The 23,585-nt window shown below is 43.5% G+C and overlaps 1 protein-coding gene across 1 annotated transcript in view; it reads right to left on the bottom strand.

The window, feature by feature from the left end:
* Positions 1–23,585, bottom strand: part of GPC1 (glypican 1) — a 198,666-nt gene that overhangs the window by 20,175 nt on the left and 154,906 nt on the right. Inside the window, exon 3 of the mRNA XM_057426564.1 lies at positions 4,473–4,864. Coding sequence (XP_057282547.1) covers positions 4,473–4,864 — 392 coding nt within the window. The remainder of the gene's footprint in view (positions 1–4,472; positions 4,865–23,585) is intronic.

The raw sequence follows: 23,585 nt of genomic DNA, 5'->3' as shown, positions 1-23,585 counted from the left end.
AGGCCAATTTATATAAATGCTTAATTTTACTACAAAAGTGAAATCTTTTAAATGAAATAAAATGTTATTTAAGGTTGTATATACTTGCTGCTGGTGCTCTGAATAAAGATAAGCCACTGAAAGGATGGAAATGTGTCACTGAGCACACGGGTCAGGAGTTCACTGTACTTGAGCTGTTTTAGCACAGTGATGTCATGAAAGAGTGACAAAGATTATATTTTTCACCTCATTTTATTCAGTCAGATCAATTTTATGCCTATTTCACCCCCAAAACAACTGGAAGTTGAAAGACAGAAGCCAACTATGTCCTTCCAAGCTATGGAAAAGAGTAGGGTATGAGAAACGGCTGCAATCTTAAAGGATGTGAGGATCAGGAATGACCATAGTCTTCATTATATTACTGACTTGTTGGAAATGCGGGCCATGCTTAGACAAACATTATTCTCCCTATGTGTCCAGCACATTCACTATTAAAAATATCTAAAGAAATTCTGTTTTGGGGCCTTTTGAATCGGAATTCAGTTCCCATCCAAATGCAGCTTGACCCACCACATGCTTAAAAATCACTCATATTTTTTATATAACAGGAAACTGACATTTACCATACACCAACATAAAGTTTAAAAAAAAGGCTAAATGGTATTGTGAGACATAGGATTGCTTAAATAAGAATGTATTGACAGATGCCCTTCATTGGTAAAGTGAAATACATCTACTCAGAAAAGGAAATGCAAACAACTATTAAAATTGATTATTTAAGTAAGTGCTTCTTGCTTACATAGCTGGTGTGGCTTCCCATCAATCCCACTACCATGGGGAAGCTAAAATTTCAGGAGCAAGAAGCAACAAAGATCAGGCAAAGGGAAGTCTGTTCTGATAATTCACTTTCCTATTGACAACCAAGATTAACTTGAAAAGACCTCCTCTCTCTGCCTTTGGAAATGGAACATTATTTCTTCACATTTTCTGCACTCTCATTTGAGATTCACAGGTTGTAGGTCTCTGATGGGAATTTAAGGACTCTGGACATCTTTTGACATGTATGGGGCAGGTCTCCTCCCCATCTCCTCCCCAACATTCCACTGCCTAAAGGGGGCCTACAAGAAATCTGGAGAGGGACTTCCTACAAGTGCACGGAGTGACAGGAGAAGGGGGAATGGCTTTAAACTGACAGAGGGGAGACCGAGATTAGACATTAGGAAGAAATCCTTCCCTGTGAGGGTGGTATAGGTTGCCAGCATGATGTTGCCAATATGATCTGTTGGTGCAGCACGGGCATGGCACTGCGCTGCAGGAGGCCAGAAAGGACCTGTGCACAGCCTCACTGCCCTTTCTGGGTACTCTTGTGCAGACAGCATTACCTCTGCTACCTGTTCGCACTGCATTATGTGCAATAGTCCTGACCTGAGACTTAGATGTCTAGCAGTATCATAACGTAAGTAATAAATAACAAAACCAGCCAAGGATCCTCACTAGTGATTTTGTGGCTGCCTCTGTTTTAGCAGGTGCTACTTCATGCAGACGATGCAGAAACACACTTGTCATTGTGCAATTTAAATGAAAACCTGCAATTTGTGCTGAAAGAACAGCTACAGAAACATACAATGTGAACATGAACAGTGAGATGCTGCCCCAGCACCCCCACCCATGCACGGCACATCGGTGACCCCTAAACTTGTCCTAGGGCAGGGTGCCAACCTGTGCCTCCATCCCCAGCTCTGCTCCACAACCCAGGCTGCAAAAGCCACATGTATGCCCCAGGCTCCCTCCTACAGCCGCTGTGCAGACGGGCAGCACTTTCAGCACTGTCAGTGTGAGGCCAGGTTGCTGGTAGCAGCTGTGGCATGAAAAGATTTAGATCGCGGTGTCAGAGCCTGCAGTCTGTCAGGGTGACTTTGCCTTAAAAGCCAAGATGGCAGTAAAGATGAAAAATGGTTTTGCCATTTTCTCTCTCCCCAGCTGCCCTCAAACTATTTATCCCTAGCAGGATGCAGAGCACCTGCTCCCACCACACTGCTCCCGTTCCTACCTCTGTGCACTCACCGGCCAAGGGCTGCTCAAAGCCAGAAGGCGGGGAAAAATCGCCCCTTTGGCACAGCTGAGCAGCAGCAGGGATTAAAGGAATTTTACAAAATCCCTGCCTGTAGCACAGCTGGGGCAGGCTCTTCCCCATTTTAACACAGCCAGAAAATCAGGCAAACAGCAGCAGGTTTTCTTGGGAATGCCCAGGAATGGAGACTCTGCACAGGGACCTGAAACAGTGGCAGAATACAGGTGACAAACACCGAACTGGAAGTGTCCAAAAAGCCAGAACCAGGAGGGCTGTAACAGAGATGAGCAGCTTTTCTGGGATTTGCAAATTAAAAGAATCCTAAGTAATAGAATTTTTCAGGAGCCCCAAACTAGGTAATTTATTTCTAAGCCCCTGCCTATGGCAGGGGGGTTGGAACTCGATGATCTTAAGCTCCTTTCCAACCCTAACTATTCTATGATTCTATGATTCTAAGTGCCCATTTAAATAGGCTTTCTCACACTTCCTGACCAAAACACTCACTTCTGCTTTGTATGAAATTTCGCCTCAAAAGACTAACAGCAGACAGAAAAGTTGAACCTCAGTCTGATCTTAATAAAAGTCTTATATGCCTTCTCCTAATGTTGTAAGTATAAAGCAACAGGAAAAATGACTAAAACCAAAGCACCAGTTGTGGACTGAGTTTAGCACTTCACATCCATTTGGCACTAGTGTAAATCCACATCTGGTAAAGGAGAGTGGGTAAACCAGGGCTTTTATTGTAGACACAACTGAGGGTTACCAGGGCATCTATAAAACGGATTTCCCACCTCAGCATTCTCAACCCCTCTTGCCCAAAGTACCAACCCATTCCTCAAGGAGGGGAAATGGGCCAGTTTCAGCCTTTGTTACAAAATCACCTCTCAGGGAGGCTTTGCTAAAGTTTCCCAACTCAGTTCATGCACATTGTGCTACAAGAGCAACACATGGGCCTAACTGCAACCCCAGGGAGGGCTCTTGTGGGAGAGAGGAGAGGCTGGGACCCTCCTGGAAAACTGTCCATGCTGGAGGAATGGGTTGTGGGGAGGCAGAGGGAACAGGAGGATCCATGACTGGTCATATACCCCACATCCCGTTTGATAAGCAATGCCAGAAGGAAGAGAATTCAGAAAGGGGGGCCTGGAATCAAAATCCATTGGGTCAGAAGTCTACATGAAGATGAGGGAAAAATATGCTGCATGCCGGTATCTCAGGTCCTTCCTTCCACTGAAAACATGACTGCAGTTGCCCTGAGAGTCTGCTTTACCCTCCAAACTCTACTACAGGCAGAGTCACACACATGGAGCTGGAACTCTCTGCCATTCAGAGAAAATATTTTACTTTGGTCCCCCTGAAATGACATCATTATCCTCTTTTATCTGTCATGTCAGGGGAGCATGATGTTAATGAGATGTACAAAGGCTTCTGAGTAGCTGAAGAGTTTTACAGTCCCACATTGATAAAGTAAAGCATTTGTCACTCTTACCACATTTATTCCTGTGATCAAAATCTGCATTTGCTGCATCAAATAGTGCTTTCCTGTGCCATGCATTACCATGCATTTCCTTCCAAGGAAATGAATCGTGATTCCATATTTTTACTTTCACAGTTTAATCACACTGATTCTCACACCTACTGATTGCCATATCCACATGCAGTATGCAAGTAGTTTTTTGTTAGTATGGATTTTCTCCTCTCTACCTATGTGAAAAGCCTCAATATTTTGTTTGAGGACAATCACCACCTTCTAGCTTTGAAAGGCTGCAGTAAAGAATACAGACAACTTCCTTCCTCCTGGAATTCTGGATTCAGTCATGTTAATTTACATTTAGATAGCACCTTTCATCCCTGAAGACCCCAATGCACTCTACAAACTCAGCCTCTCTGTACACAGAAGCTGTACAAATATACATGGCTACACAAACAGACACAGCAATCCCACCACTGACTGCTAAAAGGCATCTCTCTGCATGTATTCCCAGCATGCTCATGGCAAGTCAGCTCTGCACACCCTACATCATATCACCATCAAGGAGGAAAATTAGGCAGTGTGATTTAAAGCCATGCCACCTCCCTGTCAGCGAAGGGTGAGGAATCTAGTCAGGCAATGGAACAGCTTTACAACCTGGGTGACTGACATCTCCTTGGCACTTTGCTGCATAGGTTAAAATGAGGTAAAGACTGATTTGTGGCAAGTTATACCTTACTTCTTTCACACTATCAGTGCCTGCAGAAGTCCAAGCCTGCTGCTCCCTTCCACCGATGGGTGACCTTCAAGGAGTTTGTTTTATAAAACCAAAAAATACCTGCTTGCTTTGTAATGAAAACATCAGGGGAAATAAACCCCCCATCTCCCCAACAGCAGTAGTTGACTGACTCCTGCCAATCTGAGGATGAAGGAAAAGGAAGAAACCCAACATACCTGAGACACCTTTTTGACCACGTCACTGCCCACAAGAAAGCCCTGTGCGTAGGAGCGTGCTGCAATGAAAGCTCGGGTTGCCTTCACCTTCAGGTCCCTGGGAACTTCCCCAAAGGGTTTGTGCTGCTCCGCGTGTTTCACCATGCAGTCCAGGTATTCATCTGTGATATGGTACTGGGGATTCATCAGCTTGAAGAGTCTCTCCAGCAAGCGTGTCCAGAACTCATTGAGGGCCTCTTCCAAGTTGATGTTGGAGCCCCGGTAATAGCGGCGTAGCTCGCTGTACAAGTCCTTGAAGACCTTCACATTTTGAGTGTACAATTCTCCATGCAGGCTTGGAAAAGCATCATAAAGGGCCTTTTCAGACTTGTTCAGCAAATCCTGGAAATAACCTGAGCAGAGAAGAAAAAGGAGATGGTGATGTGTCAATTGGACGAGCAGGAATTCAACAGGCTGTGCTGTTTGGCAGCACAACTGAGTGCCCTGAGAAAAGAGAAGGGCCCTAACAGAGCTTTTCCTCCAACCAACCTTACCCACACTCTTAGTCTTGAGCCTTAGCTAAGGACATTGAAGGAAGAACCCCACAGTGCCATTGTCAGAGAGCCATGGTCTGAGCCCCTTTCCTCTTTTTGTGGCCTCACCTAGAACTAAAATTGAGGCTCTTCTCTGAATGCATAAGGTGCTATAGCATTACTCATAGGTTTTCTTCACAGAATGCATCAACTGGCATAGCTTATTTGCACCATAACTTGCTACAGTTGTCAGCCAGCACTTTATGAGACACTCAACCCCAAATCAAGAACCAGCTACTTCTATCACAGAAGTTCACACTTGTTAAACATCATTAAAAATTCTGTAAACCCACAAAGATGCCTGGATGCCGCTCAGGCAATGGACATCTGTCCATCTGCTAGAGTCAGGCTAGTGTATCAATATGACCACCCACACCAGAATGAAGTAAGATAAAGATTTCATCTAGAAGATAACCTGAAGTCTTCCATTCATGTGTGAAAGGTTGGAATTCCTCCAGCGTCTCCTGCTCTTGCCATCACTCAAAAGTGGGGGCTCTTCTGGAGAAGACTGCAACTTGTTAAATTTTTAAACGGAACTTTCCCCTCTGCCCTGCCCCAAATTTCCTTTGCTATTACTGGCTGAGGCACTGATAATTTGGGAAGCCAGCAGGCCTCCAATACAACACACATATATGAAGCACAAAGCACAGTGTTGTAAGACAATGTCCCTGCAGGCAGAGTCCATGCAGCACATTTAGTTCCAGAAGACATGGTCTTACTTTGACCAGCTGTTGTCCCCTCTGACCCAAACCCACCGTGACCCACCACACAACTTGAAGCTGCCTTTAGAGACATCACTGCACCTTGTATGAGCTGCCTTTCTTTCCTGCCTCACTGCTTATTTTCCAAGGTGTTATTTCCAAAGCCCTGGTGAGATGGATGGAGCATGGCTGCCATCAGTAATGGTGCCAGCCCTTCACAGAGATGCCTCTGTCAACCCTAGTCATCACAGACAGCCTAGCTTGGAGGGCACAGCCCATAAAGCCTGTGCCAGATGGGAGCAGGCACGTCTTATTGTGTATTTAAAGACAGTGTTGCAACTGAAGTGTTTTTGAACTGAGGCTGACATTGCCATGCTAAAGGTTCTCATCCCACTTCCCTATTTAGGTTTGCATCCTGCTTTTGTTTAGGTATGAACAACTAGATGGTTTTCACCTTAGCTTCAGTGGTCGCAGATGTGACAGAAATGCAACTCTCTTGCTACATACAACAGGATAAGGACGGTGGATTCATCTCCTCCCTTACCAGCATCTTTGGGTATTTCCTTCCTCTTGACTGCCAGCTACTTTCAGGCTCTCTGAGACTGCACAGTGGGGAACTCATAGCAGGACCAGCCTGATTCAATTTATTGATTTACATAAGCAACTTGAATCATCATTTGAGTCAGTGAGAGGAAAAATGACTTAAATAATCATTTTCATTTCAATTACATTTGTACTTTTTAGGGCCTTTTTGCAGCAAACCTGATTATACTGTTCTTTAAATCTACACTACTATTACTTTTCTCTGGTGATGTATGATAAGCTCTAGTTGGAGGGAAACCGTTATTCAATTAAAACAAAACAGCATGTATTTGAGTATATAAATTAACTTCACTATGCTAAAAAAGAAAGCTTCTGAAATATGCATATTGCATGTACAAAGCTTTATGAAACAAAGTATTTTTCCAGGGAACAGCACTGACTACAACTTCTTTAATTGTAGTCTAAAACACTAGAACTAGTAAAGCTTATTTCCATGGGTCATGTTTATATTCACAGACTGCAAGGGCCATAAAAGCTTTCTTGCATTAGTTATCTCTTGTTGGCTTCTCAGATTCAAATGAAGCTTAAACCCAGAATCAGACTGAGCAACTGAAACCATGCTCTGCATCTGCACCACAGGCTGCTAGTACTGAAACTTCTTGTAGTATTTTAACAAACCGATGCTGAACATGAATAACCTGGCCTCCTCCAGCCACAATCATGTATTGCTTAGTAGTATAAAATTTAAGTTCTTTTAAAAGATTGTGAGCAAACCAGGTCTTCGCAGAAAATAAAAACAGGTTATCCAAAATGCTTGAATAAAAACTGTGATTTCAAAGAGTACTTCTGGAAGAAAGTTATTCTTATTCAACCTGACCTGGTTGGCAGTTTGGATCTCCAAATATTTCTGTCCAAACATCTCCTGAGTGCTCCACCAACAGGTAAGACACTGCCAGAGGACAACCTACTATTTGGGAACTTCTCATCCTGCATTTCTCTCCTGCCCTAGCATCACAAGTGAGCCTCGGCTAAGGAGATCGCAGTGGGGCAAACCCGTGTCAGGGCTGAGCAGCCCCCAGCTCCTCACCACTTCTTGTTGCATGGTCACCTTCCCCTGCGGCATCTCCGGAAGAGGTTCACAAAACAGGCAGATGGTTTGTCCTGGCAGGACACTTTTTCCAGTCTGACTAATTTGAGGTGGTCTCATTGCTCTGTTGCCTCAGCCTTCCTACCTGCACAATGATCAGAAATAGCATTCACCTACAACAGACACAACATACAAAGTTTCTCCACTGCTGCTGAGATACCTAAAAGCTGCTGTGCATCTTAATGCATCACTTCAAGTGCTGCTGGTTACCCATTCACAACTTAATTAAACTGAGCTCAAACTCCCTCTCTTGTATAATCAGTGTTCTTTTCTCTGCGACAAGTGATGCTAAGTGAAAAATTGCTCAACGATTCAGGTACAACACGCAACTTGGAATTCACCAGCATGAAGAAGGAAACACCAACAAACACAGCCCTGTTTATCAATTCAAGGTAAAATGACTTTCTTTGTACTGCTACAGGAGAAACAAGATGTATATCTCCCTGTCAGAAAAATTGGAAACTGCTCTCGAAAAAGTCCAGGCTAATTAAGAGCTGACGAACTGTTACTTCTCACCTAAATGAGAGAACACCAATTACAGTCAACCTGTCTGCGGCTGGTTATAAGAAAACTCTTCTAGATTTCACACACTGAGGGGGAAAAAAAGATAATCCACATTATCTAGGGAAAATTAATTAGCAGTTAAGTAAATGTGTTTGAGAGGAATGGCTGACCTGGCAGGGAGTTTAAATGCCCATTTTGCAGCATCAGAAAGCACCAAGAAGTGGGGTTTGTCAAGTGGAATGCACAGAAGCTTGTGCTAACTGCACTGGTTCTACCCAGCGCTGCTTGTACAGTTGGCACAGATTTCTGCAGTTAAACCCACATCTTCTTTTCAACACTCCCTGCCTACTAATATCCAACCTTTTAATGTATTTAGACATAGATTATGATTTTAGACATTGACACACATTAAGGATATGCAGGGCCTTGGGTTAAAACAACTTGCTGAAGCACAGTTCAGGCATCTCTCCTTCTTGATTTTAAGTATTAGCAATTATTTATTCTAGGGGAAACATCCCATTATCTGTAGCCATGGTGGATAGGGGACCCATGGGTAACGTGAGTGGTTGGAAACCTTTAATAATAAAGCTGTCCCAGTATTTCTGTGAGAAGTGGGTCCATCTGGATTCATTAACTCTGACTTGATCTACCACTGCTGGGTCTGCCCTGACTCCCAAAGGATGATTAGAGAGATTAGCTCCAGCAGGGCATGAGCAGATGGAGACAGATTCATCCAGGTTGCATCCTGGACACATCCCCAAGGCCCCCAAGCAATGCTGACACCAAGTTCTCCAGCAGCAACAGGTTTAACTTATGTCTGAGTTCATGCACCATATCAGGTAGCTTCATTAGATTTGGGAATGGTAGGAATGGCGGGAAAGGGCTTATGAGGAGCCAGCGCTGGAGCTATAAAGCTCTTCTTGGTCCAGGAGAGCTGCTGCACTCCTGTCCCTGGGACCAGGTACACAAACAGCTGAGGTGACTCTGCAGAGGGCCAGCTTCCCTCTGGAATGGTGCATTGGTTTCCACCTCGAGTCACAAGAAATGGTTATGTATTTTCTGGAGTCATGCTGAAAACGCACAAATGTTTTGAGTTTCTGCCAGCCTCAGAAACTGTGCAATGGAGGCACACTAGCCAGAGATACCTTCCTGCAAGTCACCTGCTAAATCCATGGTGGGCTTCCCCTCTGTCAAAAGGGTTTCTCAGAGAGCCATTGAACAGGCGACTCCTTCCTCACTGTGGCTGCCAAAAGGCTCCCAACACTCCAGAGCTCAGCATAGGAGCTCCCAGCGCCAGTAATTCAGATGAACCAAGCTCCATTTTCCCTGGGCCAATGAAAGGCAAAGCTTCTCAAATCAAGGCTATTCCTATATGAAACATCACCTTTCACCCTGCTGTATTTGAAAGAATAAAGAAAATAAATGAGAGTCTTTTTTGGGGTTTTATCATTATTATTGCCTTTCATTTCCAGGCTCTGAAACAAGACACCCAGCTTTGCCCAAACAAAATTTGGCTTTTGGCAGAGGCCAGGCCTGAAAAACTTCTGCCTCAAATAGAAAAATGCCTGAAAGTTATGAGCAAAGAAATGAAATGTTTTTACAGCCAAGATAATTTTCTAACCTTGGCCGCTGTTTCTTTTGCTGCTGCAGTGACAAAAGCTTTCTTCTCAGAGAAAGTTTGCAACCAAAATCTATAACCTTTGAACTCAAGAGAGATTGTAAATCCCCACCCATTTCCCCACTTCACAGTTTCCCAGTGTTCACAGCTCATATTTTCACAGTTTCTACATTTTCACAGCTCTGGATTCAAACTGGGAAGCTGTGAATAGCAAGGTAGGCACTGGCAGTTTCTCTCTGAAGATGGAAAGTTCTGGGTTCCCACTTCCTTGCTGCCCCCCAGCACCAAGTCCTTTACCCAAGCTCTTTGATACCATTTGATCACTCAACATCTGGAACACACCAGGGTTTCTTCAACTAATACAATGATGGAATAAGAATGGATGCAGGAGGGAATGAAGAGGTCACAGAAGGAAGAACATCCAAATGCTCTTTGGGCATGCAACTGATAAGCCTTTCTTCGAAACCCATTAAATTTTAGAGGCATACTAGAAAAGAATGTGAGAACTGGAAAAAGGTGACTGAATTACTTTCAGTCTATTATTAAAGCCTTAAGCAGAAATCTGCAGTACAAAAAGTCACAAAAAGCACAACTGGCAAGAGTAGTACCATTTCAGTGGAAATGAGGAAGGAAAATACATCAGATGATGCCATTAATTCCAAACTCAGATTTTAAGAAGAAATCTGTTCCTAAAGGCAGGTTTAACATTGGATGATTTGATTTGGTGAATACCCTGGGCAACCACCTCTACCTACATCTGGAAGTCAGTCCTTGGAGGAGGGGAAAGGCATCAGTGTGCAGGGCTCCAGGAGGAAGGAAGCCCATGGCAGATGATATTTCAAATGCTTTGCTTTCCCTTTGAGCACAGAAGCAACTCCGGGGGCTCTGCCCTACCTCCACATTCCAGCTCCAAGCTCTCTCCTGCTTCTTCCTTTCTTAATACAAGAGCAGATTGCTCCACCCCAAGACAGCACGGTTCAATTTTGCTTATGCTTCTGGGAAGCCTAGAGTAGTCCCTGAAGGAACTGCTAATAACTTATGCTGCAACCATGCAGTGCGGCAGCACTGTGCAGCTACAGAAACACTGCTCTCAAGCAAAAGCTACCTAAGTTTTTCAGCAAAGGGGCAAAACGAAGACTCTCCTGCTTTGCACCGTGAGCTAGGTCTGTGGTCCAAGGCCTCTGCAGTGTAGCCATAAACTGCAAGGACAGCTGGAGGTGGGGGCAAAAATCTGAGGAGGAAGAAGAATCAAATTCCATGTGTAATTTCTCACTTTTGAGCAAGCACATGAGCCTGCGGTGGAATTCACGCAGGGCCAGAGCCATGTGCCAGTCTCTGCAGCTCTAGAGGGAGGCCGAGTGAAGCATGTTCGTTCGCTACTAACACTGCTATCGTGTTTCAAGAAGACTGGACTAAGAACAGAAGAGAAAAAAAAGCTGGCTCTGTGTTGTCCTGAACACCAGTAAAAGCAGGGAAAGAAATTGGATTGTGACGTCTACTGCAGCAGAGCTCCCTCTTAGCCCTGTTGGTCTGAGGCACAGTATTTTCCTGGGCTGAATTCCCACAGAACACACTGCTGCACATCCCAATACAAATCTGCTTCTCCAGTTGGTTTTAATGCTGTCTTTGCAGTCAAGCTACTATTAGAAGAGAATAATTCAGCAGCAGATTTAAGCCATTAAAATCCAAATCTAATGCATTCATGCCTATTTTATTCACTTCGGTAAGTACAGTGATATTTTATTTATAAAATTGTTATTACTCATTATTAATTCAAGTACTACCCATGGCTGTGCTGAAGAGCTGGTATCAATACAAGAGCAGTGATATGCTCTTGTTGTACCTTAGCTGGGTGCTGCCAAAGGAAATAACTAGGGTGAGACCAAATGACAGGTTCCACATGAAAATAGCCCCCCATTTTCCTAGGGGTTACCTTTCTCCTCAGTTTCACACACCTGTGAAACAGCTGCTGTTGTGTAGCTGCTTCTTCAGTCCCAATCCACCCCGGAGAATGCAGTCCCTACCCACTGCATTTTGATTTACTTTCATCTGCAACATCCCTCCCATTTCTCCTCTTTGGTGGCTGCAACCTAAGAGGCATCATGACAAACTTAAGACTGTAAAAAAAGCCCAAACAAAGAGATGTAAAATTAGCTTCTACCTAGAAGCCAAAGAATGAACAATATGAATGAATGTGCCAGGATGCAAGAATTAGGATGCTTATAAGTGATACAACTTCAAAGCTTTTAGGAGTCTCTCCAAAGAACCACTTCATTGATTTCTCTTCTGCACAGTGTCCTGGGTGTGAGAACACAGGACTGAAGAGATGCTTTGGGTCAATGAGACAAATGCCAGCTCTGCCAAGCAATCATCAATTTTGTACTCCTAAACATGCTCAGTGCCCAGCACAAGAGAAATTAGATATTTCTGCCCTCACTCCTACTGGATGGGTAGACTCCTTTCCCTAATTTCTGGTTTAAGTTCATTTCTTTATCCACTTGGTCTTTGCCAATGTGGTCCTATAGTTTCAATAGTTGATTTTCTTTTGTGGTGTTCACTCTCCAAGGCATTTATACACAATATTCCATATTTTCTCAGCCTCCCTACACATGTAAAGGTTCTTTTCCCCCTTCACACCAGACAGACTTTCCAGTCCTCTTGATCCTTCCACTAACTCGTATCGTCACCTTTTCTGGTGGGATTAACTACCTTGGGTTGTCAGAACTACAAAGAACATCTCCTTTTCTTCACTGGAAATAACACTGTGAATACTGCAAGGACTGTGCTTACCTTTTCTAGGAGTGCATCACATCAGCATTTCAGACTTTATGCCACCAACTGGTACATCCTCAATTCTCCCCTTTGCTATTTCTAACCAATTAGTCCCCAGCTGTATGTCTCACTGGAATACTGAATGTCACCCTATTTCTGTTGCTTTGGTCATTGCGGTTATCCACTATCCTCTTCAACAATGACAACTTTTCCAGCACTGTGTCATCAGTTAATCTCATGAAAACACTTCTTATCATACGTGCTGGTATTTAATGGAGCTGTTAACCAGGCTGCGGTCTAGGCCCGCCTTTGAGAACCACAACTGGGACCTCCCTGCTGCCCAGAAGTGTATCCTTCAAAACAATGTATTGCTACCTCCCTGTTAGCTGATAATTCCTTTACTAATTTCCATCTTCTTCAGCTTAATTAACTACTCAAGGCACAGATGCAAATGTCTTTGAAGTCTCCCGAGATGGGATTAGTTGATAGAACAGACACACCATCACAACTGTGAAAGCAGGTAGCTATATAGGATTTGACCCAATCCTTAAAATAGCTGGCTTTGGGTGAGAGTAAAAAATGGCCTTCCTTAGACTGGTTTTAGACTGGGATATAGAGCAGACAGCTCATTTCTTCTCTCAGGGAAAAGAAACAGCTTTTTGAGAGAACAAAAATCCTTCTCCTGTAAAAGAAAGTTTTGGAACATGGCTCTGCTAGTGAGAAATCCCAGGAAGAACAGATCTGTGCAAACCTTAAGACACCCCTGAATTCAAGTTCAACTTTGCAAAAGGCAAGAGACACTTAGGGCTGAAGGGCAAAGAAGACTAAATAGTCTGTATGAGTGGCAGGACATGTAAGTGAAGCCTGTGTGTATGCTGCAGCATTAACAGGAGTCAGCATCTCCATGCTGGAGCACTTGAGCCTGCTGCAGTATTCCCTTCCGCCTGGTGATAAAATAGCAAGGAGAGAACAGGAGCAAGTGGCACGCACCTGCTGGGAAAGTGATTCCAGGTGCCACACATCACCCTCGCAGACCCTGGAATATTAAATGTAATGCAGCTGACATCCAAGCCGTTTGACTGCTAGCTCCTCTATTGTTTAGGCTTAAAACTTCCATGTTAGGAAGCTTGCTGCGTGCTGCACCCAAGGCAGGAGGGGTGCTCTGGAGAGGGTGACCTGACATTCACTCTGGGCTGCACATGTGGAAGCACATGCATCCTGTGTGTGTGGCCATGTTCCAAAGGGTGTCCCTGGAAGTGTTCACAAACTGTGCAGAGGAGGCCCTCAGTGACATGGATTAGTGGCGGCCTTGGCAGTGCTGGGGAATGGTTGGACTTGGTGATCTTGAAGGTCTTTTCTAATCGACGTGATTCTATGATTCTATTATCCAACCTGGTGCAACAAGCCACTAAAACACGTGTCTTTTCTGGTTACCCTGAATATTTACATATGAGGTTATACTGGGTCAACACCAAAGCAATGATGTCTGGAGTTTCAGGCAAGTGTGCAACCCTAGAGGCAAGGCGATACTGAGTACTTAGGAAAGGCACTAACAGCAGGACAAGGGATGCCCCTATCCCTCAAAATCCATCCAACTGAAAGGTTTCTTGGCCAAGCCTCAATGCCCAAGAGTTGCTGCTGGTCACCAGCTTCTGTGGGCTTGTCAGAGCCTTTTGGAACACAGGTACACTACTGGGCTCTTGCAGTAAGCCTCTTGTTTAGTTATATTTTCTAGGGAAAAATACTTCCCTCCCCTGGTTTTAAACCTCTACAGTACAGTTACTTTTTCTTTCCACTACCTGTTTCCTTATCGGCACAGGCTCTTTTTGGCAGTGTATCAAGCTCAGAAGACTCTTGTGGCCTGAGATCCTACACTTGCATGCAGCCTGCCTGGTGGAGAACAAAGAGCTGTGCTACCAGATCCTGCTGCAAGAAAATCTGCTGTAGGCTGAAAGCCTTTTGCAGACGGGATTTAGTCTGTTTGCATCCAGGGTGGGTTAAGCAAATACAAGAGATGTGAATCTTGAGATTATTTTACCCATGTGCGCTCCTGGGATTTGAGCTGGCAAGGGATTTTAATCATGGCTCCTTCTAAATATATCTGTGCTACAGCTATGGACTTGCAGCAAATGCTGAACTGCAACTATTGCCCAGCAGGCTCTTATCAGACAGATTTCACCACAGCGTCTCTGAGAGAGCACTGAGGAGGCATGTGGGCGGGATGTCAAATGGGAGTCAAGGCTGATCTGGCAATTCTGTCCTCACTTAAGGAAGAAAAGGCACTTCCCTCTTCAGTATGAGCGGAGCTATTTTAGAGCCACTCATCAGTCTCTATGGACTGTAGCAGGAGCTGGGATAACTAAGCTAGAGTCGGCTGAACTTTTAGATAAATGAAATTTTGTGAGATGAATTCCACTCTCTTTTTTTCCTCTAAGAAAGCTTGCATTTAAAGGCAAGCCAACAAGCATCATAGCTAGCAGTAACAGGAACACGGGAGGTGGTAAAAGTAACTGCTAATAATGCCTGTTTCTTTTCAGGTTTATTCAGCAAGACCTGAAGGGCTCGATTACTCTAACAGGAAAATAAACTCAGAAGTATCTCTACGATATTGAGGGTTGCTGGCAGTTTTAAGAGGTGTGATAAACACCCTGGATAAATGCACAGTACTTACCTACACAGAGGAGGAATTTTTCACTCCAGAAACAAAAGCATTCCTTTCCTCCAGCTGAAATAAACACATGGAAACGAAGTCTCCCAGCTGCAGATAAAAGGGAGACGGCCAAGGTAGCCTCCTGGCACCTCACCTGCATGCCCATGTACCAGGCTGGTGACAAGCTACAGAGACATGGCATGAATGAGAGAAGCTCAGGAGATGGCCATGCAAGTTGTCATGCTTCCAGCAACACCTTCCTGATGAGCCTCACTCAGACCGAGTTTGACTTTCCACCCCTTTCAGCACGTGCCAGACTGCTGCCACTGTGAGAGCACAACACCTCAGCCTCCTTCCCTCACCTCAAATACATGCTGCTGAAGATTGAAGATAATTATTATAGCTTTCAATACACATTGCCTAGCTTCTTCCTTACTTATAAAACATACTGTTACCAATTTGTCGCTAAGGTTCTATGCAGTAGTGTTTTAATTGAGAAAAACATCAGTGAATCATTCTCTCTTTAGAATCAAGTGCATGTCATTGTCTCCGCAAAAAAAGCGGAGGAAAAAACCCCATGGTTTGTGTCCATCTTTGACACTTTCCATGTTCAAAGAGGGACTTAAGCTCTCAAGCATCTTTACTGCATAGTTTTCAGGGTCAAACCTCCTTGTGTAAGTTTTCAGAAGCTGTGGGTTTCACGTTGTGGCAGTGGCACAGAACTGACATTGGCTTTTTATCTTCTTCATTAGTGTTGCCCTCTGCTCAAAATGGCCCCTAGACAAACTATTTATTGTTGGGTTAATTAGACCATTTGAATCTATGCATGCCACTGCATATTTGCAATACAGAGTATCCAAGACACATGGCCCTGGGATATCTACATATCTTGAGTATCTGACATGTGGCTTTCCCAAAGGAACAAGGAGGACAGAAATTACCAGCTGTGGGGATGACATTCTAGACAGGCAAAGTTCCCTTGTTATTATTGCAGGAGTTTATCTAAGCCTGTATAAAGCTTTTAATTTCTAGTTTTCTTTCTTTCAGTAGCATCATAAAAGAATTTGTCTCTTTGTAAAAATAACTTGCCTATGATATTCCCACCCATGAAACCAGTATGAAAAGGAGAAATAGGTAAAGATGAGAGAAGACAGATACTCTTGACAGACAACCCAAAGTATGCAGTATGTGTGTCTATCTGACAGCTGGAAGCAGAAAGAATGTACGCATATATAATACTATGCATGTCTGCCACTTGAATAATAGGCAAATTAATGTCTATTGCAATTTTAATATAGCTGAAACATGGATATATTATACACAGCCACCCTAAACCAATATTAAGACATTACCACACACTTAAAGAAATTACAGTAAGTCAGAAGGACGGTGGGTAACACAGCACTCCCTCAGCCCTTCATTGCATGGGGATTATAATGGGTATAACTACCTATTTGATTCCCCAGAGGACAGAGAAGTGTGACCTCTTCCCAAATTTTAGGTGCCTGCTTCAAAAGAAGCACTTTTTCAATTGTTAAGGAAAAGGAATTAATAGTCCCTGACAGATATAACAATAATAAATCCAGTAGCAAATGTTAGCTCTCCTCCAGTCTCATGGCACCTGTTTTTTTAAACACCACTAACTTTTCACCTTGTTTCAGAATCATAGACTGGTTTGGGTTGAAAAAGACCTTAAGATCATCCTGTTCCAACCCCCTGCCACAGGCAGGGACACCTTCCACTAGACCAGGTTGCTCCAAGCCCCGTCGAACCTGGCCTTGAACACTGCCAGGGATGGGGCAGCCACAGCTTCTCTGGGCACCCTGTGCCAGTGCCTCACCACCCTCACAGTAAAGGATTTCTTCTTTATATCTAACCTAGATCTCCCCTGTTTAAGTTTGAACCCATTCACCCTTGTTCTATCAGTACAGTCCCTGATGAAACTTAGATACAGCTTGATTTTCAAATATCCTGAGAATCATTCAACTACTTTATTTTAAAACATAAAGTCACTTATAAATCAGTCCTAAAGAGAGATTTAAAATTAGCTTACCTATTCGTACCTCCCCCTTTTTTCCTTTTTAAGGTTGCTAAGCATATACTGACCTACAGCCATGCTCAGATAAAAACACTGGATTCCCTGCCTGAGCTTGAGAACCTTACTTGGCTAGAGCCCAAGAAGATGTGGTTGATCATTCGGTGAATGTTAGATCGCAGAAAACCAAACAAGTACAAAGACTTAGAATCATAGAATAGTTAGGGTTGGAAAGGACCTTAAGATCATCAAGTTCCAATCCCCTACCATGGGCAGGGACACCTCACACTAAACCATATCACCCAAGGCTGCGTCCAGCCTGGCCTTGAACACCGCCAGGGATGGAGCATTCACAACCTCCCTGGGCAACCCATTCCAGTGCCTCACCACCCTTACACTAAAAACTTCTTCCTTATATCCAATCTAAGTTCATTCAGCTCTGTCATCCCTTCTGAATGGATGGATGACAACATGGCACCAGACCAGGAGGTGCAATAGCTCAGGTGTCCTAAGCCTTGATTTGGCACTGAAAGTGTTATGAAGAAGACCAGTTTAAATCTAGAATGAGGCAAAATACTGAGACACCATGATCTATGGACACCTAAGTTACAGCTGTACTGCTACTGAATTACTACTGTCTGATTTCACTGCATTTCATTAAGATTCACAACACACCTTGTCCAGTATTTAAACCTTTTTCAATTATAATGGAATATACTTTTTAAGAGGGATAAACATTTTTGTTTGTTGTGTATACATGTCACATATTCCTGGTTTATAACTCGTGTATGTTTTTAAAGAAAAATAGCATCACAACGGTAACCAGCCTAGAAATGCCACAAAATCTACTTGCTTTGGAAAACTGTGTGATGGAAGAAGATGCTGTTTCATCCTAACTATGCCTTGGAAAACCCCTGTTCCTCAGCTGTTCACTGACACTGCTTTCAGATAGGACACAGCAACTGAGTGAATGTTCCCAGTCCAACAACAGTTTGGCTAAATCCCTGTGGATAGCCACACAGGTATACCAGACAGCAGTGTGCAATGAAGCAGCAATCTATATATACATGGCTAGTGTCACTTCTGTACCCTCTGCTTTCACTCTATATGAGCAGGACAGACAGAGGACAACATTTGCACTGTCACTTCTGCATATTCACTTTGTGCATGCACTGCAAACCTGAACCACCATGAACACAATACAGTCCTTATTTAGCAGCCAAACTAAAGCAAAGCAGGAACCAATTTCTGCTTGGGATGTCCCACCCCTCCCAGTCAAGCATACTTCCCTCAGCCAGACTTACAGACCACCAGTCACCTCCACACTACGTGTAGCCATTTAAACCTCATCTGGAGGAAATCCAATTCTGAATGCTTGGGAAAGAGTGCAAGAAGTTGAGAAATGTCTCGTCTGCCATCCTCCCCATTTCCATTTCAAGCTGTACACATAATACACGTATTTATAACCTATATCACTTAAACATAAATCATCTTAGAACTTGTAAGCGTTACAATCCCTTAAACAACAACCTGCTTGGGTGCCTTGTGCCTCTCAGGACCATCAGCTGGATACATCAATGGCTGAAAACATCTGCATCCGCCACGGGCTGTCATCACGCTTACAGAACAGAGATCAAAAAAGCGTGTTAAAGAAAATATTAGCTGAGAACTGGAATGCTAACCACACTCTGACTGCAGCAATGCTTGGGGAAAAAAGACAGGAAACTAGATGTGCTCCTTACTTAAAAATATACTTCAAATGACTAAAAAAAGGCTTGGGTTACCCTGAGACTCTGGCACTCTCCTCCTGCTTGAGTTAGGGTTTCTGCTGCTTTAGAAGCATTTCTGGCTCAGGCCCAGGTTTGAAGGATGTGAGAAAAGGATACTTGCTAAAAGCATGTGCTTGTTCCACTCTACCCAACTTAGAATCTTCCTTTTTTCTTTCCTGTCAGATTTTATCCCAAGCACATAGTACCAGTGAACTGGACATGAGTAATACTGACCTCTTTAAAAGGTATTCCCATGGATTTAGACTTAAATCCTCACTAAACAGCTAATTAATGCATTTAAAATGCATTTATGAGGATGTGGATGTGCAGAGCTGTTGACAAGCAGTGGCATTCACCTTTTTCTCTTACCACAACACTTGGGGACAATCAGAGAAATCTCAGATCTGGCAGAAGATTTAGAACAGACAAAAGGGAAAACCTATTTCAACCAGTGAAATTATGGAAAACCCCACCCCTGCTACAAAATGCCCTGGATGCTGAAGACAAAAATAGATTCAAAAGAAGATCAAGTAAGAAAGATGAAAGTCCATTTGGTGGACATGAAACAAAATAAACAAGTCCAGGGTAGCAAAGAAACTGCAAACATTCATGGGGCAGATGGCACACAGGGTAACTTTGGTGCTTCCTCCGGAAGCAAGGGTGCACCTCACTAACTGGCATTGTCTGGGGATGTTGTCAGGATTGAGGTGAGAATTAAAGCAAATTTTATTCTCTGGGAAAAGAAAGTTAAGAAACTGGTTGCTAGAGTCGGAAGACAGACCCACCAAACACATTGTCCTGACCAGAGCCAGCACTGGGTCCTGTTGGGCTCACCCTGCAGCCTGCTACAGCCATCACCCAGGCCTTGGACAGACTTTTCTTTCTGGCTCTGTCCCCCTAAACCAGAATCATCCTCTTGATGCATATCCCCTCCTGTAACCTTATTGTGCCTAAATGCATCACCAAGAAGGTCAGTGATCAACTTACAGAACTCATGCACCTCTTGTTAATGAAAAGGTGTGCGATACACCACTAGATGATGATGTGCAGACATGCTTCTGAACATGAGCTCAAACTGCGTGAAGCAGACCATTTTATAACAACTCATGAATACACAGCTTGTCCAGGTGACGCAGATGCAGCTTTTTCTTTACAAACACACTGGTGAGTGAGACCTGAAAATCAACTCTGTGTGTAAATGAATCCAAGTAAATCTACAGAAATGTCTTGTACTGCCAGTGCAATGATAATAAATGCAGCTGTCAGTCCCAGGCAGAGGCAATAAATAGCAAGACAACCTAAGCAGGACCCCTGTGAGGGCTCTCCAGTAAGAAGAGCTTCTCCATGCCTCTTGTGGAGTAATCTGACAATTCTCCTTTGATTCCCTTGGGATGCTCCATCAGGGTTCAGACTAATGGCCCACACAGCTGTTTCAGCTGAAGGCTGCTTTTAATGTGCTGACTATAAAACACATAGTCATTAAAATTCCTGGTGTGCTCAGGAAAAAATACTGGTGGTCAGATGATGCCCATTTCCTAGAGAATTCTATCTGAGTCAGCCAGTTTGTATCTGAAGGAACTGATTTTGGGCTACATTGGGTGAGTCCAAAAGGATGTTAAGTACTTTTCCATGTAGCTTAGATAGGACAAAGCAAACCAAAAGACCATTCCCAGTGTCTGAGGGAACTGAAGAGCTGCTCCCAGCCCTAAAACTCCACAGATGTGGAAGCAGCTGGCAGAAGCACAAACTCCAACTGGGCACGCTCTCACAATGCCTTATCTGAATTCCCATTTACAACACACAACTGCTGTGCATAACCAACAATCCATGTAGCTTATCTCCTACGCTTTTACTTCCCCATTTCAACTACATGCTTGGCAACTTTCTGTTTATGCTGCTTCCTTCTCTTTAATACACTCCAGAGCTCACAGCATTGGATTCTTCACACATAAATTAATAAGGACAATTAATAAGGACAATTAATAAGGGGTGGCAACTGTGTGCCACTACCAAAGACACAAGACCCTCCCCCATTTCATATGACGGAGACCCAAACCTTCACCTTTCACCATATTTGACATTGCTGTCTTGATCTTTTGATGTCATTTTCTCATCTGACTGATGGAGGAACTGCTCTGCATGGTCTCCGTATGCTCCACTTCTCCTTCAGCACCTAATGGCAATTCTACCAGTAACACAGAGATATCTCTTTTCACTGGTTCAAAGGCAATTGCTTAGATTAGACACCTGGAGGCCCCAGCTTAGGTGGGATGAAAATAACCTCCAGTCTTTAGTCTCCCATTCAATTAATTAAATTAACATGCTATGCTCCCAGGACCACCTCCCTGTCCTTCATTATGAAGGCTTGAGGAAGGAAAGCCCTAGCACCTGCAAGCTTGCCTCTGCTTAAATTTCTTTAATCAGTGTCCTGCAGTGATACAAACCACTGCTGCTTTGTGGTGCTGACAACAGGCAAAAAGTCATTAAAGGTCTTTGCAGCTGTTCAATTTGTGATACAGGCTTTGATGCTCCTTAGTAAGTTCTTTTTGTGTGCAGTCTCACATAGCTGACAGCATGCAATGTGTCTGCAGTGTCTCTCAAATGAGGGAAAGTGTCACAGGAGCCAGTATTTGTACATAGAAATCAGTGCAAGTGGACTGGAAAAGTGAAAAAGAAGCAAGGGAGGAAGCAGGGCTTCCTATCTCTTCTGGTCCATCCTCTAGGATGGTAGGAGAGACAGCTCCTACCAGTCAATCAAAATGAGGAAGAGGAGGGGGACCCTCAGCATGCTGTCTGTATTGGAAAGGCTTAATGAGCCTTCAGCTTACTGACTCCAAGAGAATGCATGCAGGAGACAGCCGACATAAACATACCGAGCTCAGGAGAACCTGCAGCGGGATCTTACACCTTCTTTGACATGAAAGTCAATTGTGCACGAAATACAAAGCCCCAGAAAAACAGACTTCTTAGTTCTAGTGCTCATGGAACCATGTGCACAATATGTAAAAAATAATAATAGCAAAACTGGTCATAAAACATTGGCAGAAAGAAGCTGCATGTCCAGAAGCTACAACGAGTCAGAAGAAGAAAGAAAAGCCAAATAGCTGCAACTTACTTATTAGAGATCTATTGAATAAATGGCCCTGGAAACTACTGTACCAATTAATCCAGAATGAATGAGAAAGCAAAAGTTGTTTCCTTAAAGAACTGCCTTCGAACGAAATAATCTATAGCAATACTAAAGCAGACCATTATTTGTGATTGGTATTATTTTTAAATTCAGTAGTAACAGGTTGGACCTGTCACACCCTTACTGACGTACATCTAATTCAGCAAAGTGTATGGAAAGCAAGTGCCTGGGAACAAATCACCTGCATTTGCCTGGAAATACAACGGGAGAGGTGTGGAGTGAAGCTGCTCTGCACCGGAGTATGGAGCAGCTGGCTTCTGATGGGTCCATGACCAATGACACCAACAGCACAAATCCAAGTCTGAACACTTCTCTGCCAAAGTACAAGCATAACTAATGTTAGACTTCCCTGCTGACCATGCAAAGGGAAGGAATATGTACTGGATTTTCAACTTGGTTCAGCCACAGCAACAGTCTGTGCTTCAAAGCAAAATGTGGGTTCAGTTTTAACCAGAGAAAGCCATGCCCTTTCTCCCTGCTCCTCTGCTTCCAGACACACGGGCTGCACAACAGACAATGAGACCACTTGGAGAATACACCCGCTATCAAAAACAGAGTGTGCACTTTGTAACTAACTTTAGTTGTGTTACTGAAAGCTTTAAGTAAGTCTAATTAATGTTTTTAGCCTGTGGCATTTCTATCACGTGGTTTGACCCAGTAGCACTCCTTTTCCTAATCCTCTTAAAATAGGCTGTTTTAAAGCTTTACTCAGGCTGACACTTGGAGCATGATGCTAAAGAACTGTTATTAGGAACAAAGTTGTTTGGTGCTCATTAGCAGGATGACAATTAGCTGAAAAACAAGTGTAGCTTGAATCACAGGACTCATGCCTCTGTATTAACTTTATCTGAATCTCTTCAGGATACCAAGCCCCAGCCAGTGCTAAAGGAGGAGGGAGAGAGGCTCCCATGGCTCCCTGTGGCAGCCAAGCAGGGAGAATTCTGCACAGAGCCCAAGCCCAGGCAAGTTCTCCTTTCTTTTTCCATCACCTTTTTTCCTGTTGTGGCTCTGAATGAATCTGAAGAGCTTCTGCTGTCTGGAATTTAACAGATACCACAGAAAACGACACCGAATTATCACTACCAGATATACTTTAATCTCTCTGTGACACATGAGGCTTGAATGAGTTTCTGAAATATCACTGTGGCAGACTTTGGGATGACAATACTGATTCTAGTCTTCAACCAGCTGCCTTTTCAAATGTAATCAATGTATTCTCTCCCCACAGCAAGCATAGTTAGCTTATATTTGAACTTTTCCATCTTTGAGAACGTGTTTACCAATGCCTCTTTGAAGGACATTGGACCTCACTTACTTCGACTTCCTCTGTTCAGCCCTCACTGTGAAGAAAAGCCCTTTATGTCCACTACAAAAATCCATAATCATAAAGCTAAAAATAAAACCCCTGCTAGAATAAGATCAGCTGAATATATTGAATTGCTTTCTAAAGTAGTATCTGGTTCTGCACTGTTTTTTCATGTTTGACTTCAATTAAATTCGTTTTCTTGGGCAATTCAGTAGTCTTTAAGTAACCACGTCACTGAACATAAAAACCATTGGTGTATTTATTGCACAAATAAGAGTGAACACCATCTCTCTTCAAAGGTCTCAT

The sequence above is a fragment of the Pezoporus wallicus genome, unplaced genomic scaffold (genome assembly GCF_028554395.1).
Source record: "Pezoporus wallicus isolate ANWC-B61680 ecotype Strahan unplaced genomic scaffold, APGP_CSIRO_Pwel_v1 contig_7680, whole genome shotgun sequence".
Classification (NCBI taxonomy): Eukaryota; Metazoa; Chordata; class Aves; order Psittaciformes; family Psittacidae; genus Pezoporus; species Pezoporus wallicus.
Note: the sequence above shows the minus strand (reverse complement) of the source record. Positions and strands in the feature narration are given on the sequence as shown.